The following is a 19,780-nucleotide window of genomic DNA, read 5'->3' on the forward strand; positions in this document are numbered from 1 at the left end:
AAACAGAATTATTGACGTAATAACTTTGTATTTTTCTCTGAATTATGACATGATATTATCTTGATGTAATGACTTTTTATTTTTATCTCAATGATGACATGATATTATCTTATGATGAATTTATTGAACTATGATGCCTCAATTTCTTCTTCTTCTGGTTTTAGCTCAATTGGAGATGTGATTCATTCTAGAGATGGTGATTGGATCTTTGGGTCCGAAAATCTCTCAATATCATTACATTCTCAGAAGTTGAACTTTAGAGTCTTTACATTAGACTTCGAATGACATAATTTATGAATTTGAGTAACTTGAAGTGCAATCCGGTTGTGATGTGGTCGTGAAGCTAACCCTTGTTTTAAAAAATTCTAAGTTTCTTCTACTGGTAAAAGACTTTCTCTTATCCGTTGATAGATTTGGTTCACTAAATTCATTTGAATCTCATATGAGTGCAATATAGTGATCTGTACTAAATTATTATCAAATTTCTCTATTTATTTTCACGCTTATTAATATTCAACAGTTAAATATAAAGATATATTAGATCATATTATAATAAAAAAACCGAATCACAAAACTCAATTCAAACGACAAAAAGGAAGCCGCATAAGGGAAAATAAACGAGCGTTTACACGTGCTGAGTTTCCCCTAAAGTATAAGGCAAGCCAAATCCCTTAACTGAAAGAACAGTAATAAATTATATTATATTATTTTCTTTCCTTTTCTTTCGCCATCTTCTCCTGCATCCATTGCTTCAGCTTTAAATTCCAAAAGAAAAATTCAACGAATAAGGGTTTTATTTAGGAATATTATTTATTCAATTTAACTTCAGCGGTTTCGGCCGATGGAGGGAGCGAGCAACTGTATCACGAGGTACAAGAGTCGAAGCTGTGCGCCGTCCATTGCGTCTACACGGTGTTACAAGGACCTTTCTTCTCCGAATTCGATTTAGCGGCATTAGCTTCCGATCTCGACTCCAAAGAGCGTCAGATGATGCTCCAAGGTGCCACCTCCGCCGGTGATTTCCTCTCCCAGGAATCACACAATGTCCCTCGGTGGCGATTTTAGCATCCTGGTTCCTTTTTCTCTTTTTTCCTTTCCCTTGTTTTCGAGATTACACGGCGGTGAAGGATAAACTCTAGATTTAAGTGTATAAGATTGGTTTCTCTGTTGAAAACGCTAAAGCTTGTAGAGTTGTCGTTGCTCATAATGTGAAAAGATCGAAAAATAATGGAATTTGAAAGGGCTTTACCCTTCTCAACTTTATCTAATATTGAAAAAAAATAAGAGAGCCTTTTGTTAAATAATATCAATTTGAGTTGAAAGTTCTTTTGGGGTTTGAGTAATTAGGATTATCAGTTTGGCTACTGAATTGTTAGATTAAGACATGAATAATTTGAATATTTTTTCAGTTTGCTTGTGATTTTGAGAATTACTATTATTGTCTTCGTAAGTATGATGTTTCGCAAAGAGGTTTAAACCCGAACTGCCTGCATCTTTCTGTGTGTTAATGTAGCTAATTTTGTCTTAATTTTATACCCGAGTCCTGTTAGTTAAAGAAAGACCACAATGGGAATCATATTGCAATTTATATGGTACTACACTACTATGTGTTTCACTCTGAGTCTGACTTCTTGTGGCTGAAGTTGATTGCATTGATATGTTTAATCCAGTTGGTTTTCGCCTTTCGGTGAATATCATATCGCTATATTAGTGAACTGCACGTATAAGAAGATCAACACTAGACTACAATTTATGTGGTGCATTTTGTGTAAAACTTGAAAATCTACATGTAAATGCAGGACGCATATGCATATTCTTTTCACTCTTTATAGAATGAATGTAAAACTGGGCAGGGCTACGTATTCTATATACAACGCTTGAATACTCTCATCCAGAGGGGTAAAAAACATCTTTAGAAGTATAATATGAATGAAAAACCATTCTTCTACATAGTGAAATGTGTGAGAATCTTACATGTTGATTATTTCTGTCATGTTATAAAATGCTGGTAGTTTGGGCAATTATAAAGAAGTAATGTAGTAATAATGGTGATTCACTAAGTAAAAGGACTTGAAATTAAAATTCAACTAGCTGTGTAAATGAGAAAAATAATGTTATATTCAAAAGTGATATAATTCGAGTAACTTTTATCTATAAATTTACATAAGTTTATCCAAATTTAAAATTAAATACAATATTAACTTATGATCATATTAAAATGTTACAAAAATTTAATTTATGAGAGAAAAAGTTTTATTTAATTATTAACTTTTAATTAATTTTAACTATATTAAATTATTTTAATACGGGTTAAACCTTTTATGATACTTATCACTTTATAATGATATGTCTGCGGCTTAAACCTGTAATAGTGTGTCAACGTAATCTTCTGAGCTCAAAAAATTAGAATCATAACCGGCAGATATACTGAACAATCTCATCCATGAATCATGTTAACCTAGACTTTGATAACGTAACAGTGTGTTATACAATTTGTGAATAAAGGTTATTCACGTCCAAGAATTTGAAGCTCAACATGGGTGTTAAAGAGCCTGCAAACTATTTCAAGGACTACTTTGTCGGATGCATTTCAATGCTCGATGAACAATTCATTCTCATAGCTCCATGTATTAAGGAGACAACTGAAAATGACAGGAAAACAAATGTATATAGGCTGCGAAAGTGTTGAAGCAAGTGAAGGGTATAATGATTTAAACACTATTCTCCGTAGCAATAGTTCAAAATGGATTGCCATTCATGTTTTTAAGATCCAAAATCCACATTTAGAACTTAATAATATTGATAATCATAAGAACACCACAGATATAAAATTTAACTCTAAACAGCAATTCAGTCCCAACTCATCCTATCCACTTGCAATGCCTATCTAGCACGTACAACGTCCCACTGCAAGACAACATATGTGATTAAATAGATGGATAAATGGAAGTTCATATACCATAAAATGCCAAACATATTTATCCCCCCGTAGACAAGATATTCAAAGTTACAAATCCATGAAAGTATAAAGGTTATTAAACTAATCTGTCAAGAGAGTTCAGAGTGTAAACTATCCATTTCATTAGGATTCATTGCTAATTTTCACCACTTTTGAGTTTCTTCTTTCAAATCTTTCCAGAGTTGGGGATCTTAATATGATACTCGTAACCCCAAAAATCAATATGGGAGCTAATAAGAAATCACAAAAAGCTAGAGAAACAAGGGATGCCAACAGGGAAATGATTAGAATTCGGCTAATGAGATGGTTAATAATTATCGATAATTCACATGCCACACAATGAGCTAACTTAAGAAACAAGGTATGCCAATAGGGAGATAATGCATATATTACAAACTACAAAGTACTGTATTTAAACAAACAAATTTCCCTAACCAGTCCAAAAGTCACACCATCACTGCATTACTCATAAATAAAACCAAGATAAATTTCAAAATTTATTCAATCATCTGCATACAGGAAGCAATGGCCAATACTTGACCACAATACCAACATAGTAGAATGAATTTTCAGCTACACAGCATATGGAAAATGCAATTAAATCTTATAAATGCTCAGGAAAGTAAAACACTAGCTTTAAATTACCTCAAATGTTGCTGGGATACATAAAAACTCTAACTTTGTCACCCTGATCAACCAAAAGGGAAACAAAATCAACAACAAAATCAATGCAAACAAAACCAACACAAAGAAAATCTAATAAGTACTTAGCTGATCACAGCTCGTTTGATTACCATGGATCTGGGAGGGAGATTAGACTTGAACTTAGCACGAACAACGCCACTATTACCATGAGGCCTAGATACTTTACCCCAAATGCAACGATAATGAGACCCATTTTTCTTCACTTTGGCTTTGTAAATGTAAGCCATTCGCTTCCCACGGTACCATCCACTTCCTCCTTAGTGTTCACTCCTTCGATCTGAATCAGTGACGTATTTGGATACTGGTTCGACTTCGATCTGTAACAAAATCAAAAACACATTTTTGAGAACCAATTCATAGACTAAATAACCAGCTCGAAAGATCAAAGGGGTAAATTTTAGTCACCTCTTGTAGCCCAAAATGGTCCCGCGAACGTAGAGCCTAAAAACAGATAATCAAACGGGGAAATGAGCAAAGTGGTCTATCCAAATCATTGAAAATTAAGCATGGGAATCAAGTGATTATGACCTGATGCGCTCTCCCTGGCGACCTTTCACCATTGTGAATCAAAGAAGAATCCTCTGCTGCCGCTTTGTCTGTAAAAGAAGAAAACCCTAGCCAAACTACATAGGAAAAGAGGAATTTATAGTATGGTTTTTGTTGGACAATCGAGATTTGGGCCTTTCGAGTATCCATTCTAATGAGCTGCACCAGATCTGAACCCATGAATTCGACTCAACCCATTTTATGGAAAAACAGTGACTGGTTTAAGTTTTATATTCTTCTTAGGTGATTCGAAATTGAAAAAGTTAATTTAACTTTATTTAAATGGTATTGCACGAATTAAGTGACATTGATAAAGAATTATTTTTTAATTTTGAAATTTAAGTTTGAATATCATGAATGCTGGAAGTATAAACGTTTAATGTTAAACATTAACAATTGTTATAAATAATGACAGATAACAATAACGATTGATTGTAATAATGATAAAAAAATTTAATGATATATGATGTAATTTATTAGGATGTTGTAGGTTTTTCATCTACTTTATTCTACCCAAACAATGATTGACTTACATGTTTCTTTTTCCCTTTTAAATTTGCACTCATTATTTCTAAAAAGTTATTATATGAACATTTCTTATCATGTCGTTCATGCATGCTATTAATGACTAGAATCACCTATTTTATTTTATTTCTCTTTATATTATTTTTCTAGGTAAAATATATAAATGGTTTCCGATTATAATGAGTTGCTTTGTTGAGTCATGTGATTATTAAAAGTTACAAAATAATCCTCGATTATAAGATACAATTTTGTTGAGTCTCATACTATTAAAACTCACAAAATGGTCAACCAATTATTCATATATTCCAAATTCATCATTTTTCATTAAAAATTTGATGCATGTCTGAATTGGACATTAATCTGCCAATTGAAAATTGATAAAATCATATTTTAATGATGTCTGAATTGGCACTGATGTTGCTTTCAAGCACTAACTCACAAACATAATGTTTCAAACACTGGCTCGACGACTTAATGTAAACAAAGATTCGGTTTACAAAATACAGCTAAAATGATTATGTGATCACATTTTATCATATTTCAATCAATACAACCGTCAATTTCTTAACGAAAAAGAATGAGTTTGGAACATATTATTAATCGAGTGACTATTTTATAACTTTTAATAGTTGAAAGACTTAACAAAACAGCACCCTATAATTGGGGTCATTTTGTAACTTTTAATAATCAATGGACTCAACAAAGCAACACCAATAATCGAGGGACCATTAGTATACTTTACCTTATTTTTTTCAATCTACAGCTTTTTAATTTGGACCTACTAATACATTCAGAATGTGTCAAATTAAGGAGTGATAAATCCCAAATTTCATCATAAAACCAGAAAGAATAAAGAACTGGTATGTCAACAGCTACAATAAATGAATCAAACTATAAACATGAGAAGGGGAACAACAGCATATACATGTGGATGCTGATGATGGCTGATGATGGTAAACCAAGACAATGTCAAGCTCTGTTTTCTTAAGATTTACAAATGAAATTTTTACCATTCCTGGAAGAACCTAAAGCCTCCTTAATCCAACATCATAAGGTTACAATCGGCCCCACTATGGCGATAGCATCGGCTTTCAATCGATCTACGAACTATTCATTGCAGTGTCTACCTGGTTTGCATTGGCATCTTCTGCTCCGGTTATCCTTATCTCTGGTGCTCAATGGTAGCGAAAGAGGCGAACTTCCGTTACTTCTTTCGGGCAGTTCTGTTGAAAATCTCGGTGTTAGAACCAACGACGATCGTTAGACTAATCTACGATGCGACCAAAACATTCTAACCTGGCAATTTCTTGTCTATGAAGAACACCACTAAATTAACAGTATACCTGCAGAAAAGATCTGTCAACATAAAAGAAAATACAGTAACGTTTTGGTAATAAATGGAAACTTCAGAAGAATACTCCATACCATGCGACGACTACGTCAACCGTGTAATGTTTCCGGGACGCTACAATGAAGAAACTCTGAATTATAGCTACCAACCAACCAAACTGCAGTTGTGCAAATGATATCATCACAAACCAATCAATATTTATACTTCCTTGAGCTAAAAGTAAAGCAAGTACATTAAAGAAACGAAACAAACATGTTTTACCGTCGTGTGCCGTATTTTTGGTAGGTGATGACGAAGACCAGGGTGAAGATCATGTGTGATGAAAAGATCAAGTCGCCACAACCATATATTGCACCTTGAGGAGCTGCAAATAAGATGATCAAATGAGCCAAATATTGACATCCTTAAAGGCAATAAATTGAGAGGTTCAGCAAAAGAGAGGATACAAACAATTGATTAACAGGACTTCTATCACACTATCCGGTTCTGGCAATCTGGCAAGCTTCGAACCCTGCAGAACCACACTAGTTATTTTGTCAAATGATGTTACAAATATAAACATCTATAGAAGAAAATACGCTGTACCGTTCGACAATGATAATTAGGACCAGCCTAGAGTGTAATTCAATTGCTAAAACAATGTTATCCTTATGAACCATGATATAAGATTGGCAAAACTACTTTAGATACCACTGAGTTTTACCCGTTGACTCGTTTATAATACTAAGTTTTCAATTTTATCAATTATAGCCCTGAATTTTAGTTTTACATTCGATTATACCATTCCGCCGGGATTATGATATTGCTAATGATGACCCGCAGTTATGGTGCGGCTGTTTTGATGCCTAACACGACACCGCTTTAGACTTTGAAATGAACCTTAGGGGGTGTACCGATTTCACGGTTAAATCAGTACCAAAACATTTGTATTTCACTCTCTTTTTTTCTCTTAAGATTGATCTTTCATGAAACTCGCTTAATTAAAAAAAATCTAGCTTTGCTACTGGAAAACAGAAAGAAGCACCGGCAAGAATGTATTTCCAACTGTAGAAGAATGTTGATCTCTGAACGAAGAAAAACCCTAGAATGGATGTTTATTCTATAGACACTCTTTCTTGAACAGTACAAAGAACACCCACCAACTCTTAGCCATGAAATCCAATGCATGCTTAGAACTTGAGCTAACGCATTCGCTTGAGCATTCCTTGTAGGCTTTCGAGTGGAAACAGAGCTCCCTCTACTCGGACTGAACACGAGCTGCATCAGAGCGTGAGCCCACGATTAAATAAAGCATTCAAGCCTCGAATCGAATCCTGGGTTTGGTAACACATTTGTGAACAGTAAACAATCACGTTCGTGAATAGTAAATGAACATGTATACAAATAATAAATAAACGAAGACGAACTCCTTTAAAAATAAATAAACGAACAAGATACTAACAATTTAAACGAACATAAATCGAACATGAAAATAAACAAATGGACGCAAACATAACCTTGTTCATTCAAATTCGATTCATTTACACCCTTACAAAATGGTCCCCGACTATAGGACGTTATTTTGTTGACTTCCTCGACTATTAAAAGTTACAAAATGATCACCGACTATTCATATATTCTAAATTTTTGTTAAAAAATTAAAGGTCGTTTGAGATGGACGTTAACATGTTAACTAAAATATAATAAAATATGACCTCATAATTGTTTGAGTTATACTTTGTGGGTTGACTCTCCGTTTACATTATGCCATCAAGTCAATACTTGAAATATTATGTCGTTGAGTTGATGCTTAAAAGCAACTGCAATGTGAGTAGATATCATTAAAATATAATTTTATCATATTTTAATCAACATGTTAACATATAACTCAGTCGATTGTCAAATTTTTAACAGAAATAAATAAATTTAAGATATATAATAATCAAATTATCATTTTATAACTTTTAATTATCAGAATACTTTAACATTTCCAGGTCGGGAATGATTCTATATACTTTACCTTTTAGAAAACTTAAGTATTATTTTTCAAAATAAAATTATTTATTCTTCTACACTGAAAGAACCGTGAATTAATCACGTGTGATTAAAATATCTACTTACGCGCACAACCAAGCTAAAGAGAAAATCTTTATTTCCCCAGCCGAGATTTGAGTTTAATATCTATGCAATGATCACCCAATGCTCTAAACAGTATCAACCACATGACCACCATTTTTTCTTGCAAAAATTATGGAAAACAAACTAAAACATTTTGCTCGAAACAAAAAGATTGAATTTTTATTTTTTTTCCGCGGATTTTTAGTTAAAGATTGGCTCAAAATTTTGAATAAAGAAATCACATTTGGCCATCAATGCCACACCATCTCACTTTGGTTCTTCAATTTATGTAAATCATCTGTATCCCCTGCAAGTTCCTTACATGTTTCTTGTTCTATACCCAGTGAAGCCGTTAATGGCAGCCACATGATGGATTAAAAAGTGGGTTCTTGAAAAAAAGGCATGATCTTGCTTACACTCAGTTACTTTGGTTCTTCAAATTAAAGTAATTTTCTTTCCTATTATTCTTCCCTGCAAATTCCTTAGATTTTTTTTTTTTTTTTATACCTAATAAAGCAGTGAATGTCAGTAACGACATAGATAAGAAAGTGAGTCGTATATGATATGACATGATCTTTGCTGTTGTTGGTCATGGACAAAATGAGTCAGGAGAAAATGGGGTCTAATTTGTTTAAATATGAGCTCATTTTTTTGTTTTTAAATTCAGGGTTGTTAAAAAGCTGAGATAGTGGTCTAATTTGTGTATTTATCATTAACAGTTTATTTTATTTATTAATGTGGGGGTGATTACAAGGTTACTTTGTTCGAAATACTTTCAATCATTTGACGAATGAACGCTCAAACACTCATATAGGTGTCATGCTTGAACCTAGACCTTTAGGGGTAAAAATCATCTCTTTAACCATTGAGGTCGCTTAGTTAGTGCATTAGTAGTTTAATTTGTCATAACTGCTAGATAATTGTTTTTTTGGAGCAAAAGTTTTATTTTTGAGTGCAAGGAGGTGTTCTGGTTCTGAATATTAGCAAAAACCTTGTATATGTTAAAGCAGATTTTCATGAGTTCTTGTTTGTTGTTTATGATTTTTCAGTCAAAAGATCTGTTGATATTTCCGGTTTTTTTAATGTATTTGTTTGCAAATAGGTTAATTGTGGGTGAGAAGTTCTTCAATAGCCAGCTTGGGATCAAAGTTTTTTATCTACAAATCAAAATGTTGCAAAAGGGAATGTTTTGGTGGTGGAAGAAGCAGTTTTTGAGTTGGATTTTGTTGTGAAAAATGACTTCAAATGATGATGAAAAGAGGAAAATATGAATCAAATGTGATGAACACTATGTTTCCTAGGCTTCATGTGAATGATACTGAGAAAGGAGGGCCAAAGGCACCTCCAAGGAATAAAATGGCCCTCTATGAACACCTCATTATCCCTTCCGAAAGGTTCAATTCAGGATCACAATCCATGTTGCCTCTTCCACCAAATAACAGCAACATCTTGGTTCCTTCAATGCCTTCAAGCTATGTAAGTTTGTTAACTGTTTTTAATGATTTCCTAAACTCATATGATGCAGTTGTCTCCTTCAATATATCTGTTTAACCATCTATGTTATTCAGACTTAGGTGTTACAGTTTGATACGGATATGGTTAACTTTATTTTAAGTTTTTCAATGTAGTTAAGGTCTTTGGATAGTCATGTCTTCATACACATATCTTAGTATGTGTCAGCCACGGATACGAGTACTTAAAGAAAAATGTAGAGTCGGAGCAACATAGTTAACCGTTTTAGCCCTTTGAACTTCGAAGTCCTTTATGATCAAATGGAACATACACATGCCGGACACATATTCGTATCCCACACTTACAAAGGGTGCGAGTAACAGAGCTAGATTTGATCAAATGTTTCATTAAGCCTTATTCTTTTGCATTGCATTCATGTATAAAATTGCTCATATTTGTAGAATGGTGGTAAGGAACTGAACATGTTGTTGCCACTAGCAAACTCCCATGAATCTTCAGTTTTGCCTGATGAGAAGTTTTGTTCTTGTTCTACTCCTGGGACTGAACTAAACAACATGAAAGGAAGTCCAGATAAAATATCTGCGAAAACTACCGAGTACTGTAGTTTGGAGCCATTGGAGCCACTCCATTTCTCTAACTTCAAGAAATTTTCTTTACGGTCACTAGGACATGATGACCTTATGGTTCCGACCTCTTTTCTGTCCGGAATAGATCGAAATCGTGGTTGCAGTAAACAAAGTGAAGGTGGGGAAAGTTTTTCGAAATTGAACTTGTACTCTTCAAAGCAGCTTCAAACTTCTAATGAAAAGCAGATGAAGGAAAATGGAAGATTATGTGAAAGCAGTGAAGATCTTACGGAAAGGCCTAATTCAATTGTGTCAACCATAGATGAAAACTTGGCTGGCATGTCAACGGACCCGTCAATCAACATCAAGAACTCAGGAACTTTAAAAGCACCGTATTCATTGTTGAATCAAGAAAATGAAAGTATCACAGTTGATATGTTGAATGGTGATGTTCCAAATGCAAGGTTGCATCTGAAGGATAATATCTTAATGGAATCTGACAGATGTCTAGAAAACGCTTCCATGGTGAAAATTGTGATATGCTCAAGACAATCACATGGACTCGATAATGGAAGTACGATGCATGAGAAAAAGACAAGTGGTATACAGCTTGAGGGTATTAACAGACATAAAATGTGCCAGGTGCATCCGTGGCGGATTACACATCTGCTTTCGATATATGTCCCGATGATGTTGTTGGGATAATCGGCGAGAATCATTTCTGTAGGGTAAGAAGAGCTATTGCCAAGTAAGTATCCTTTTCTGTTGTTTCCATGTACATATCTTACAACTAATGTACATTGAAAGGTGTAATGAAATCTGTTTTGCAGTCCTGTTTTTTATACAAATATCTCATCATATGAACGACATTCAAACTCTTCCCAAATGCATTAACATTAGTCATTAACTTCCTTCTTACGAGATACTAACGTTATTTCGTAATTTTCAGCCAACAAAGAGTATTTTCCGGGCAAGTCTTCGAGTTGCATAGACTAATAATGGTAAACATGTAACTGTGCTATTGACTTGCTAGGCATTACAGCAAACTATGTATGTGATCTCATTTCTAGGTTTCTTACTGGTCGGTGCTATACGAAAACTAAATTACCTTAATCAATTTTCTTGTTTCTTGGATCGAACCAAAAGAAAGGAAATTTAAATTGCATTGATTTTGGAACAGGTTCAGAGGTTGATTGCTAGTTCACCACATATGTTGTTCGGAGATACCTTTTATATGGACAAACCATCTTTAGATGTTCCTCAACCGCCATTGATTGTTAAAGTAAAAAGTAATTCCCGAAAACCCGATATTAGCATGAAATATGCAGGTGAGAATGCATTTGCAGAGCTGCCTTGTTCTTCTGCTAATGATGATACCGGCAAAGGACTTAATATAAAACGACCTAAATATGGTCCTTATTCGGGAAATGCTTCGTCAACACCAATGGCTTCCAATTCTGGGCCACCTCCTTGGTGTGTCTCGCCACTCGGGAGTCAGTGGTTAGTTCCCATAATGTCTCCTTTGGAAGGACTTGTTTACAAGCCCTTCACAGGCCCTAGTCCCCCAGCTGCAGGTTTATTTACACCAGTTTATGGAAGCTCTGGTCCACTTAATTTAGCCGTGGGCAGCTTGGACTTCCCTAACATGGCTAACAGCGTTGCAGCTTCTCAACAACACGAAATCGGAATACTTCGAACCGACCCTCCGATATGTCGGAGCGACCTCCCACATCATGGCCAACTTGAGCATATGAGTCAGGTCACTAAAGTCCAGTCTAAGGCCAACTTCACCATAGCTCAACATAGTTCATGCAACATGTTGAGCCAACTGAGTGAAGTGATCTCATATCGTGCTAAAAAACCGCCTGCATCGAACGAGACAAGTAGTCGCTGTGAGAGGGTAAAAGTGGATGCACTTCCTCTTTTCCCTACCGAACCTGTAATGCCTTCATCTAATCATGATGCTCAAACTCATGAACAACGAACACAGGTGATTAAGGTTATACCCCATAGCCACGCATCGGCAACTGAATCCGCAGCTCGCATTTTCCGGTGTATACAAGAAGAAAGGAAACAGCACGATTAGTTTTCATATCTAATAAGTATTGGTCCTTGGTGAAATATTTCAGAGCCATTTTTGCAGTCGAACTGGACCGAGTGGATCAATTGAGAACTAATGAGATTTCTAGTTTGTATAAATTAAATTTTACATAATCCGTATGTCAAATATATTAAAATTTAGAGTTAATAGCATCATATGTCCCCAAACTATATTTCTCATTTTCAATTGGTCTTTAAACTTTTGAAAATTTTAATTTCATCCCTAAACTATGACCCTCTTTCTAAATTGGTCCCCAAACTTTTAAATATTCCAATTCCATTCCCAAATTCATCCAAATATGTCATTAGTTTCAACCATTGTTTAACCTAATTTTTGTTTATTTGAAACATATAAAAATATAACTTGACCTAACTGTTCTATTAACAAGGGATGCGATTAGTATATACATAGAGTTTGGGATGAAATTAGAATGTTCAAAAATTTTGGGGACCAATTTAGAATGCAGTCATAGTTTAGGGATGAAATTGAAATGTTCAAAATTTTAGAGACTAATTTAGAATGATAATCATAGTTTAGGGATAAAATTAAATTAAAAGTTTAAGAACTAATTTAAAATGAGAGTCATACTTGAGAACGTGTGCTGAAATTAACTCTTTAGCCTTTCATCAACAAACCGTTCAAAACCAATTGTTCACTTGTATCTTTGATTAGTTAATTCCTAACTAATTAACTATTGAAGTTGTGTATTAATTTCGAATGTTAGAAATTATCCGATAATCCCATAATCATTTTAACTTAATACTGGACAAGTATGTACAACACCTTATCACGTATCCTGTATATAATAAGGTACACAAACAAAAATATTACCTGGTATTCTAATAAAATTCTTTACATTTTCTTAGTAAAGACTTAAGGTGAGTATTCGATCGAGTCGAATCGAGTCAAAAGATTTCAAGTCATTCGAGTTGACGAGTCTTATCTTGTAACTCAAATTTTATTTGAAATTTTTTCGAGTCAAGTTTATAAAATTTGAGTCAAGTTGTTCAAATTTCTATTTAAATTTAATTATAAATAAATATAATGTTATGGTAATATCTAATTCTAATTTAAATAATTTTATATAACTATATATGATATACATATATATTTCTTCATGTTTTTCTATATGCGATATACAAATATAATAAAAAGTTGAGAGAATCAACTCGAACCTGAAAATAAAACCACTAATTATTAAAATTTCGAGTTATTCGAGTTTTATTTTTTAACTCAACTCGAATTTGTAAAATTGCGAGTTGAGTCAATTCAAGTCAAGTCCTTTAATATCAAGTAAAAATTTGATTTTTTGAGACAAGTCAAACCATTCAAGTTTTTCAAGTCGAGTATATAGCAAGTAAGTTTGTTCAACACCATATCATGTATATAGCAACTATGTGCAACACCGACCTTGTTGGAGCATGCTATTTTGCAGCATCTGCTATAACAAGAGGAATATTCGAATCGTCTTTGCATCACCATCCTGTGGTGATGGGCATGGACAGGATGTACCGAGGGAGAACGAGTGAAATCGTCCTTCAAAAATCTAAAATTATCATATAGTTTAAATTTTTTTTATGTATTTTTCATTAAAAATCTGTTTTCACCCCCTTAAACTTTTATATGTTCGTCATAAAATTTTGCGTTCGTATATTGTTGAGTTATTGAACACAACATAAATGTATAAAACGAGGACCTATGTTGTGATAATCACTCAAATTGGACCCTATTCAAGAAAACTACTCAAAATCCGACTCCACCCAGATTTATTTATTTAAGTTCAATACAGTAACCTGTTTTGTATTCAGTATGCAAAGTTTGCTCCGAGAAGAATGTCACATGTAAGCAGACAATCTGAGACTTGCATTCTTCTGCAAAGAATAGGTAAGTTTAGCCGACATTGGCTACATTATGAAGCTCGAACTGAAGATTGGCCAACTTCCCGATTAACTCGATTTTCAGCTGGATTTGATGAGTTTAGGTCTCAGCGACAGCTTCCGCCATTGCCGGAGTTGATTGAATACCCACAACTTTAAAACAGCGGGCACAAAGGGTAGGGTGTTCTGGAAAAGATCCAACTTGAGGAGAGTAATTCCAACATCGTTCACACTTGGAACCATCCGCCCTTGATACTCCAATCCAAACCTTGTTGTTCTCAACAACATACTCTCCGGTATGTGAAATATTTTGAACAAATTCATGGTCTAAAGATGAAACTACCTCTACCTGCAATATTTCCATTCAAATAAAAGGACGTGTGAATTATATAATTGTTCTCGGCATGCAGGAAGAGATATATTTGCTTTCAACGAGACTTATCCACGGGTCAGCCTACTAGTTCGGCTCAAGCCAAACATTGACAAAGGAGATTTTAATTTGACCCGGCTCGACCTAAATGGGCTTGGATAAAAGATTTTCAAAAAAAAAAATTCCAACTTACAGTCCGAGCTAACTCAAGCCGTTAACACCTCTAACTAATATGGTTAGGAGTTAGAACTTGGGAGTCTCTTAGTTTAAAATGAAGTATCCCATCTTTATTTGTAAAGCCTATCGTAATTCAATTAATTTGTCTTTACCCTTATGAGTTTAACTTTGTTTAAAACTATATGTTTCTTCGCTATATAGCCAACAAGTCGTGTAAAACACGGAAAATAATAACAATTGTTTTCCTAAGTTTTTAGAAACTTTGGGCTTGCTGAATCACAGACGAAATAATTTAGTATTCTTTTCTCGATTTTCTTAGTTTCTTTTTTTTTTAAGGAATTTTCTTAGTGTAGAATATAAAAAAAATTAGACTTCACACACAAACTTGTCATAACTCTGTATTCAGCTTCCGCACTTGATTGTAAGATCGCATTCTATTCTCACGTTTACATAAATTCAAGTTTTTTTCTAACAAAAACACAATATCCTGATGTAGATCTCCCGTCTTCCTCACATCTTATCCAATCCGGATCTGAAAAACATTCGACCCAAGTATAACCATGATTATCATATAAAATTCGACATCCAGAATCACTTTTCAACTAATGCAGAACTTGTTCTACTGCCTTTCAATGATCAACCTTTGGTGATGACATTTACTGACTCAACACACTTGCCGAATAAACAATATCGCAACGTGTTAAATAAGGTAATTTAACTTTTCAATAAGTCTTTTGTACCTCTAAGAATCTGCAAATAATTCACCTTCTTTGGTTAATTGTAAATTGAGAATCATTGGAGTATTACATGGTTTAGCATCCAATTTTCACAACCAATTTAGAAGCAAACTTCATCCGAGATTCAATAGAAGTGTTCTCCTAGGATATTCCTCTAATAAAAAGGGCTACAAATGTTACTCTCCTCTTACTCAGAAAATGTACAATTTGATGGATGTCACTTTCTTTGAAAATCAGCCTTATTTCTCAAATCTGAATTTCAGGGGAAGAATTCAGATTAATTCCATCTTTGGGATAGTCTCTAACACATCCAGTCCATAGACATACTTTCCCATCTCAAAGAACCTGAAATTACCCAAAGTGATCCATCCTCTCCACGAAAAACAGCAAAATTGCCTTCTCAAGTTAGAACTCCTTCCAAAACACAACTCAGAACATGTCAGAACCTGAATTGGTTCCTTCTACCTCAGAAATTGACACAGGTATGAAACCTTCAAACAATGAAACTCTTGTGCCTTTTAATGATAACTCAGAACTACCTATTGCTCAAAAAAAGGAGTTAGAAAGTGCATCAGTCATAGTATTGAGAGGTTGGAAATTACTGCCGTCTTTTAAAGCATTTACTGTCACTTGACAGTATTGAGATTCCCAAGACAATACAAGCAATGAAAAGCCCAAAATAGAAGAAAATTGTTGAAGAACTGAGGGCCCTAGAAAACAATGAAACATGGGTCCTCACAGAATTATCTCCAGGAAAGAAAACAATAGGCTGCAAATGGATCTTCACAGTGGAATACAAGGCTGATGGGGGTGTTGAAAGGTTCAGAACAAGGCTGGTGGCGAAGGGATTCACTCAATCATATGGAGTTGACTACCACTATCACTGGCAGTGAATGAAGAATGGTCTCTTTATCAATTAAAAATAAAAAATGCTTTCTTAAATGGAAACCTTAAAGAAGATGTTTGCATGAAGATTCCCCAAGCTTGGAAAGTTTCTCTAATGGCTACAAGGTATGTAAGTTGAAGAAGTCACTGTATGGTTTAAAACAGTCACCTCAAGCATTGTTTGACAGATTTACTAAAGCAATGATTATGGATACAGTCAGTGCCAATCTGATAACGCCATAATTTTGAAAGTGTCCAGAAATGAAGACCATAGTCTATGTGGATGATATCATCATAACAGGTGATGACCCTAGAGAAATCAGTAAATTGAAAGATCTGCTTGCTACTGATTTTGAAAGGAAGGACATTGGCTATCTCAAATATTTTCTAGGCATGAAGGTTGCAAGAACAGAGGCTAGAATTGTGATCTCTCGAAGGAAATATGTCTTGGAATTGCTCGCTGAAACTGGCATGCTTCGGTGCAAACCATTCAAGACACCCATGGATCCTAACTTGAAGCTAAGAATAAAATGGGAGCACCAGTGGACAAAGGACACTACCAAAGGCTGGTGGGAAAGCTAATCTATTTATCTCTCACTGGAGAAGATATTGCTTTTTCAAAGGGCATTGTCAGCCAACACATGAATGACCCAAGAGAAGAGCATCTTGAAGCAATAAACATAATCTTGAGATATCTTGAAATGGCATCTAGTAATGATTTAATTTTCACAAGGAGCAAGAGTATGGGAGAGAGAAACAGAGAATTTATTAAAAAGTATGGGAGAGAGAGTTAACACCAAAACTAGCTGATATTTTCACCAAAACTCTTGCAAGAGTTAACACCAAAAAACTCTAAAGATTTTATTTACAGTAAGACTCTACTGCTGCTGTAATCTGCCTATTTCTAGAGACCTAACACACTGTATCAGAATAGAAAAACATTTCTATTCACAAAATTATTCCGTCTCGTTAGTTCTCTGTAACTTCCTACTTATGAACATAGGCAACACGTCAATAATTTAACAGATCAGCCAGTTTCAAGAGTATATGTAAAAGAAATTAAAAATACCTGAGATGTTAAGAATATGCGATGCAAGGCGTCTGCATCATTGTTAGCTGAACACATTTTGAGTAATCTAGACGCCAGGCCAGCATCAGACGCATGTAAATAAACCTTTGCTTCCAGACTGGATCCTATCAGCTTTCCCATACGAGCAACCTCCAGCACCTTGTTTACCTCAGTTCTCAGCTGGTATCATCAAAACAAACATTAGTCCTTTGCCAGTCTTTAGTTTAGTTTCAACTAGTATATCTAAAAAAATAACTAAATATATACAAACACATACATATATCTTCTCTAACGATAATAATTAATCTCCATCAATTACATTGTTAAGGATATTCTCATTTTTGAGACACGGGAACAAAAGGGGCAATAATCAGCAAAGAAAATGCAAAATCCTGGAAAACCACGGTGAAAGTAAAATTTATCACAATTATCGATGGAATTAATAAATTAATGGGGTATAATAAGCTTTTTTATTCGAATTAACTTTATTAATGAAATTCATTTCATGATTCAGACGTTGCTTTGAACAAAACTCACACATCACTCTGTTATAAAGATGAAAGATTGGTTACCTCAAGGACCTTTCCCCAGAAATCAATTTCTTCGGCTGGAAATGCGAGCCATATCTCATTAACGGATGGCCACTTTGATTCGAAAACAAATCCAGCAACAGAACCATCTTTGATTGTGTACTGAAAAGGAAGATTCTGCCATGCATCCTCTGCCAAATGTGGCAGGATAGGAGCAATTACCCTGGATAGGGAAAGGAGATGTGCAGCAAGAACAGTTTGACAACTCCTCCTCGTAAAACTTGTCGTACCCCTGAAAATTCTCAACTTATTAAGAAAAACTATAAATAGAGAGAGAGATGCTTTTTCACAATCCCTTCCTTTGTAACTAGAGATTGGACAAAAAAAAACATAATGGTTTGTTGCAGTTGATATATGGGAACGGTTTATAATCCCTTCCTTTGTAACTAGAGATTGTATTCGTTGATAATCTCAGTAGGAGAGTTCATAGGAGAGCTTTATGGGAACAATTTAAACACCACGGGAAGGTCACCAGGGTATTCATTCCGATTGTTAACAAGAGACCGAATTATAAGGATGCTACGTTTGTATATACAAAGCCAATACTCTGTCAGGTTTTGTTTATACTAGGAATAAAGGTTATTCTTGTTAGAAAATCGAAGTGAACTGTGCAACAATCCTGAATGATTTAAGATGTACTATTAAACCATTCCAACGTTAAAACATTGAAAAGACAAGGTACAGACGTAAAAGATGGGAGCGATAGGTAGAGAGAGTGTGAGAGTTTTCTCAAAAAATTTCAGAGATCTTGATGGGGAATGGACCGTGTTCATTGATAATCTTTGTAAGAGTGTGACAAGAGGGGTGTTAAGGAAGTATTTTAGTCCTTTTGGTCAGATTCTGAGGATTTTTATCCCCCGTGTTTTAGAAAAACCAAATTATAAGTCCTCTACTTTTGCTTTTGTCCAATTTGCTGGTGAGGAAAGCAGAAACAAGGCAATTCAGTTCGTGAATGGGAAGTGGATCGATGGGAGAAGAGTCTCAGTAGGAATTGCTAAGTATCAAAAGGTGAAGAGGAGGGAAGCTGCGGACGGGAAAAGGAAGTTGGAGACTAAGTTGGGGGATAGGGCTAATTCAAGATCTGGGAGGATAGATGAGTCGGTGAGAAGCATCAGAGATGGCAGATCTTATAAGGAGGTGGTGAATTCTGAATTTAAGGAGAGAGGTGAACCTGTTTCAGGGGCAATACTGGAGGTCAATAAGAAGAACGCATCTAGTGTGAGGAACGTTTGGGAGATGCATATCCCATTAGCCAAAATAGAATGGGTTAAACGTTCACTAACAGGGATTATGAAATCTTCCTTTGACCATGACTTGTTGAAGGAAGCTTTGGAGTTAGCGGGCATGAAAGTTCAGGTGGTTAGATGGGGCTATGTTTGGAATGCTTGCATCATTACTTTCAATTCGGTAGAAGAGTTCTCTAAGGCATGGACGAATAAAAAGGAAGAGCTGTTCATGTACTTAGACTGGTTGGCTCCAGTTTTGAACAAGGAGGGTGTTCCGACGGCCCTTTGCCAGGTAGAGCTATTTGGTTTGCCTCTACAGTGCTGGAATGTAGCATTCTTAAGTAAACTTACAGAGAAGTGGGGTCAGTTTTTATATTTTAACGAAGATCATGAGAGCAGTTCGGACCTATCGTCGGCAAAAGTTTTGCTCAGGGTGGAAAGTCCTTATGATGTTCCCGAAATGGTCTCGATAGGCTCATATGGGAGATCGTTCAAGGTCAAGACCTTATTGGGGTCTATTGTGAAT

At 35.0% G+C, this 19,780-nt stretch overlaps 1 protein-coding gene, 1 long non-coding RNA gene and 2 pseudogenes across 2 annotated transcripts in view; 1 reads left to right on the forward strand and 3 right to left on the reverse strand.

Moving 5' to 3' along the window:
* Nucleotides 1–2,724: 2,724 nt before the first annotated feature.
* LOC120158789 lies at nt 2,725–4,300 on the reverse strand (annotated as a pseudogene).
* A 1,731-nt stretch (nt 4,301–6,031) lies between these two features.
* LOC120158137 lies at nt 6,032–6,620 on the reverse strand. Its single transcript, XR_005519204.1, has 4 exons — nt 6,537–6,620; nt 6,339–6,450; nt 6,161–6,243; nt 6,032–6,078 (listed from the first exon to the last, which is right to left on the reverse strand). It is a non-coding gene; the product is annotated as an uncharacterized LOC120158137 (long non-coding RNA).
* A 2,811-nt stretch (nt 6,621–9,431) lies between these two features.
* LOC120158144 lies at nt 9,432–12,308 on the forward strand (annotated as a pseudogene).
* Nucleotides 12,309–14,278: 1,970 nt separating this feature from the next.
* The window catches only part of LOC120158815 (isoleucine--tRNA ligase, chloroplastic/mitochondrial-like), a 50,709-nt gene continuing 45,207 nt past the window's right edge, over nt 14,279–19,780 (reverse strand). The window contains exons 20-22 of the mRNA XM_039169563.1: nt 18,011–18,260; nt 17,439–17,618; nt 14,279–14,549 (exon numbers count right to left, since the gene is read on the reverse strand). Coding sequence (XP_039025494.1) covers nt 14,301–14,549; nt 17,439–17,618; nt 18,011–18,260 — 679 coding nt within the window. The 3' untranslated portion in view covers nt 14,279–14,300. The remainder of the gene's footprint in view (nt 14,550–17,438; nt 17,619–18,010; nt 18,261–19,780) is intronic.

This window comes from Hibiscus syriacus, unplaced genomic scaffold (assembly GCF_006381635.1).
Source record: "Hibiscus syriacus cultivar Baekdansim isolate YM2019G1 unplaced genomic scaffold, ASM638163v2 tig00002841_pilon, whole genome shotgun sequence".
Lineage (NCBI taxonomy): Eukaryota > Viridiplantae > Streptophyta > Magnoliopsida > Malvales > Malvaceae > Hibiscus > Hibiscus syriacus.